At 38.3% G+C, this 5,798-nt stretch overlaps 1 protein-coding gene across 5 annotated transcripts in view; it reads left to right on the top strand.

The window, feature by feature from the left end:
* The window catches only part of HSPBAP1 (HSPB1 associated protein 1), a 62,443-nt gene that overhangs the window by 27,347 nt on the left and 29,298 nt on the right, over positions 1-5,798 (top strand). For all 5 annotated transcript variants that reach the window (XM_019652663.1, XM_019652634.1, XM_019652645.1 and 2 more), the window contains one exon: positions 3,483-3,664. In XM_019652663.1, coding sequence (XP_019508208.1) covers positions 3,483-3,664 — 182 coding nt within the window. The remainder of the gene's footprint in view (positions 1-3,482; positions 3,665-5,798) is intronic.

Here is a 5,798-nt window from a genome sequence, read left to right on the forward strand (position 1 = left end):
GCCAACTCCGGCGACTCAAGGCAGCCCAACTCCAAGTTGAGCTGTTGTTCAGCATCTTAGTTGTAGAGGGCAGTGTCAACTGGCCCTCATATGTGGGATCCGAACCGGGGCCCTCTGGCGTCCCAAGCCAGCTCTTAACCAACGCGAGTTGTGGATTTTTTTTAATACTCCACCAAACTTGACAAGGCGTAGTTTCTTAAAAGGTTTGTTTGTTGCAGTATAGAGTCTGAAACCATAATTAATAAACATTTTGTACTCTTACTTTAAAATACATTAGTCCATCTTGAATGGAATGGAGCTTTTGTAATACCTTTCATCGGCCATTTGGAAAATATTGGTTTACTGAGTTCTTTAGATATTCCAAATGTTGCCTCATTTCCATATACTTCATTAAAAAAGAAGTGACATTCCTTAATATCATCACCATTGTTATCAGAAAAGTCTTTTAATTATTGAGAACCTTTCAAACTCATGTGTTTCAAGATACAAATTTCCAAAATCATTTTTATTCTGTTCAAAATATTTTCTAATTTCCCTTGTGATTTATTCTTGGACTTATGGATTATTTATAAGTGTAATGTTTAGTTTCCAAATATTTGGGGATTTTCTATCTACTGATTTTTTTTTTACGTTTCCATTACTTATTTTCCGTTACTGATTTTTTTAAAGTTAATTCCGTTGTAGTCAGAGAACATACTTTGTATGACTTCAGTCCTTTTAAATTTATTGCTAATGGCCCAGAATATAGTAAATCTTGATAAATGTTGTAGGTGCACTTGAAAATAATGGGTATTCTGCTAATGATGTGTTTTCAAGTCAAGATGATTGTTCAAGTCTCCTGTATCCTTACTGATTTTCTGTACACTTGTTGTACTGATTATATAGAGAGAGGTATTGAAATTTCCTAACCATGACTGTATGTTTGTTTCTTTTTTTAGTTTAAGTTGGTCTGTTTTTGTTTCATCTGTTTTGAAACTGTTATGAGGTTCATGCACTTAGGATTGTTATGTCCTCTTACTGGGTTGATGTTTTATCATGATGAAATGACCCCCTTCTCTCTCCTGGGTTCTTCCTTGTTCTGATGCCTAATTTGTGTGAAGTCAACTTTGTTTGGTTTGCCTTTGGATTAGTGTTAGCGTGAAAAAGGAGTACTTACTCTATGATTCCATTTATATAAAATTGTAGAACTTGCAGACAAATTTATAGTGACAGAAAATAGATCAGTAGTTGTGTGTGTGAGAATGAGGGAGTAGAGAGAGATGGGTTAAGTGCCAGCTCTGAGCAACAGGATTGCCGGTTCTATTCCTGGCCTGAGCTGAGCTGCTGCTGAGCTGCCAACAGGTAGCAGGATGGCTCAGCTAAAAAAAAAAGATACCATGAAAGAGATGGGTTATATAAAGGGTCACAGAGGAACTTTTGGACATGATCAAAATATTTGTCATCTTAATTGTAGTGATGGTTTCTCAGGTATATAGGTATGTAAAAATTCACCAAATCATACACTTAAAAATATATGCTGTTTATTGTATATCAATTATACCTCAATAAAGCTGTTTTTTAAAAAAGAATACATTGCTACCAGTATACTTTGATTCCACTGTCTTGACCAGCAGTTTTTATTAATCATTGTTTTTGTGCCCTCATTGCAAATGTTAACACTGTGAAACAGGCAAGTAACATCTTAGTAGTATTATGAAAATAATTTTAACCTCACAGATCCCTTGAAAGTGTCTTGGGGACTCCCTCCCCCACCAAGGGGTCTATGGGCCACTTTGAGAACCTCGTCTACAACATCACTTCTAAAATTACGCTTTATTCCTCCACTTTTGAGGCCTCCTTTAATTCTAAAATAGTTTTTATTAAAATACATTTCAAGTCATGCTCCAGATTAAATATTGAAATATGTTCATCATGTCCACAAATCTTTCGTGACTTAAACTATAAGGATAGAATTTAAGACTTTCTCCAAAACGTCTGATGCAACCTTTCTTCTCTGCATTAGTCCCTGTCTACTCTCCTGACTGAGTGCTGGACCACTGTGTACTCTCTCATCTTCTGGCCTTTGCTCATGCTCTTCTCAATTTCTGTCTGTTAAAATTGTACTCTTAGGGCCCAGCTCAGATTCAGCCTTGTCTGTGAAACCTTCTCAACCACATACATCCACATCCATTCATCCCTGGCCTTCATTCCTCTATGTTCTACTTGGATTGCTATTTAAATAGTATATGACATAGTATTCCTCTAACAATATTGTAAGTTATTTGGAAACAGAGACTATGTTTTATAATTTTTTATTCCCCCAAACTGCTAACATAGTGCTAAACGCAGTGGTTCCCCCTTATCTGTGGGGGATTTACTCCAAGACCCCCGGGGGATGCCTGAAACCACAGATAGTACTGAACCCTATACATACTATGTTTTTGTCCCTAACCATACATACCTATGATAAAGTTTAATTTATAAATTAGGCACAGTAAAAAATTCACAACAATGACTAAAAATAAAATAGAACACTTATACTGTAATAATAGTTATGTGAATGGCTTGGGGACGTTATTAAATAAGGGTAAATTGAACACAAGCATTTCAAAATTGCAACAATCGATCTGATATCCCAGATGGCTACTAAGTGTCTAAGGGCGAGTGGCACACAGCATGGATATCCTGGACAAAGGCACGATTCACATCCTGGGTGAGATGGAGCAGAACTGTGTCAGATTTCATTATGCTCTTCACAAGGGTGTGCAATTTAAAGCTTATGAATTGTTTATTTCTGGAATTTTCCATTTAATATATTTGGATGGCAGAAAGTAAAACTGCAGATGGGGGGAACCACTGTACATAATAGGTATTTGAATGNATAATTAAAACCGTGTTACTTTTATGTTTAATCACAAGTATTATGAGTGTTGTAAATGGATTTAATTATATAGCAAGGACAAAATTATTTTTTTTTAAGATTTTTTTATTGGGGGATGGGAACAGCGCTGGGGAATTGGGGGAAGGGGAACAGACAAGTTGCTGTCGTTTTGCTCTTCAGTCTAGTCGCAGAGGACACCGCCTCACTGGCCCAAGTCATTGCGCTCTTCCCGGGCGAGGCAGATCAGTCGCCAGCTTCTGGATGGCTGCTCACTGCGGCTGCTGGCCGCTCACGCTGGCCTATGGCAACCCACTGCCACAGGGGCTGCAGCCTATGCCATCACTGGCGACTCACAGCAGCCCAGCTCCAGGCTGAGCTGCCTTCAGCATCCCAGCTGCGGAGGGCAGCGTCACCAGCCCTCATATGTGGGATCCTAACCGGGGCCCTCTGGCGTCCCAAGCCAGCTCCTAACCATCGCGCCTCTCGGCCGGCCCCAAAATTATTATTTTTTTAATATTAAATGATAGTTAACATTTTTGCTTGAAATTGTCTTCATTTAAAAAAACAATATTCAGAAACTGTGTTCCATATACATTTAACGTTGGGTTCTCTTACATTGCAGTTCCTCAGTTTGAAACTTCATGTAGTTACGTAGAAGCTACAATTGAAGAATTTCTGACCTGGAACTATGACCACTCTACTATTTCTGGACCATTTAGAGATTATGATCATTCCAAATTCTGGGCTTATGCTGACTACAAATATTTTGTCAGTCTATTTGAAGACAAGACAGATATTTTCCAGGTAAGTCAATACATTCCTTTTCATCACGGTAATTGTTCTTGAGAAAAGATCACAAATTAGAATTTCCTTGGTACCTTTGTCCTTCACTCTCTTTTTCTCTCAGAAGTAGTCACTGTGAGTGTTGAGTATTTTATCCAAAAGATTTGCTCAAGAGAAGCGTAACGGTTGGCTCACACAGATGAACAGCCTTCTCACTGCTTTTCTATACACCATATTTCCCATGCACCTTCTCCTGTGCCTTTAAACAGCGCCTGAGCTGGTTTGAAGTATATTAGAAGCATAGGCTGTGTATATAACTTCATTTCCTCCTTACCTACATGTAAGTTCTTGTTCTGTCAGTGAGGCAGATGGAGGTATAAAGCTGATTACATGAAGAAGCACCCCTAGAATCCTAGAAGCATCCCAGGCTGCCGCTTCCATCTTTCCCTGCTCTGGGGGTTTAGTGCAGATTTACAGCCTGAGGCAGATGCTGGACTCCCAGAATTTGATGGTAGAAGTCCTGCAGAAGTGTGGAAACACTTGCAGAAGTAAGAATGTGGAAGTCCTCTGCCATGTTTTGACATAACTGACAGCAGAGTTTGCGGACTACCATATCCTCTTTTCTTTTAAGTGTTTGCTACCTCAAACTACCGGTTCATTTTGTGGGGTGATTTTGCAGACTCCCTGCTCTGCTTTCAGTGTGTGTCTCAGGCCTGGGGCAGGAATGGGAATAGTCTCAGAAGCTGTCTGGATGACTCTGCCTTGTCCACAATCAGGTCAAGGCTCCAGCGTCCTTCATCCTGCTCCCAATCCATTGTGGACAAAAGTATTTTGCCATCACTACAGGCTGTTAACCCTCACTCCTCTCCTTCTGACGGTTCCCACCACCCGCTCTCTGGACTTGCCTCTCACATAGGCTGATAGGCCTTGGACTCCTGAGTAGTTTTTCATTCAGCCTATATATTTCTTTTTCACTTTGAGTCAAGGTATGGATGCTGGCATTTACATAGTTCCTATAATACAAGTGTCAGTACTTTGTAGCTTTCCTTTTTTATATTTTTTAAATGTCTACTTAAATGTTGCTTTTTATAAAAAAGGAAAAATATATCATTTGCTTCATAACTGTTAATTGAGGGTATATTTTCATCCTCAAAATCACGAAAGAAATGCATCAGTTTTGAAAACAGAAATAGACTTTCTGAATCCAAAGTCTATCCCAAATCTACCCTTTACTCATTTTTAAATGATAATTTTGAGGTAATTTTTTTTCTTACAACCTTAGTTGTGATCTTTAACCCTGGAACTTTCAGATATCATAGTTAACTTTTAGAGTACTTTATTATATTGCATATCCCCACCCACCCTGTAGATTAGATTAGTACTTTTTCACTCCATGTTTCAGGTAAATCATTGTATAATAGTAATGTTTATCTAGTACTTCCTTATACTTTTCTAAGTGCTTTAAATTTATAATCCTCACAGTAACCCTATGCTTTAATAATTATCTCTATTTTAAGAAAAATGTAGCACAAAGAGATAAGTAACCCTTTTCTAAAAATATATTCATACAACTAAGAAAAGAGTAACCCAAGCAGTCTACCCTCCAGGCTTTAAGCACTACACTGTGTGCCTATAGAGGTTCTGAATACATTCAGTTCTGTGGGGGTTTCTGCAGCTAGAATTAAGGAATTCCATTTATGCTTAGACGAGGCTCACTCTGCCTTGGATGAATCTCTCATCTGACCCCATCAGTTGTCTTTCTCAGCCCAGGCATGACAACACGAGGCAGACATGTGTCCAGTCCATTAAGTGTGGGTATGAAGGCAGTCTTTTGGTAATTGAACCCTTATAAGATCTGATCGTTTTAGGTGAGTGAGTTTTCTGTCAGCTCATACTATGGTGATTAACCCTCTGGGTTAGAACAGCCAAATCTGCTATGAACAACCAAGTATATTAAGATTATATAATGTTTTAGCTCAGTTTCCTAAGCACCAAGTCGTCTTACCTCACGGGTACTGAAGTTGTTGTCATTTTACTTTTACCACTATAATTCATTTAGTCACTAAGTAATAACAGTCTTATTACTTATTATTTCAGGTTTTCTTCCACCTGTCATAAAATGGTGGGTAGTTAAACATTAAAACTAAAAAAATTT

This window comes from Hipposideros armiger, unplaced genomic scaffold (genome assembly GCF_001890085.2).
Source record: "Hipposideros armiger isolate ML-2016 unplaced genomic scaffold, ASM189008v1 scaffold_8, whole genome shotgun sequence".
NCBI lineage: Eukaryota > Metazoa > Chordata > Mammalia > Chiroptera > Hipposideridae > Hipposideros > Hipposideros armiger.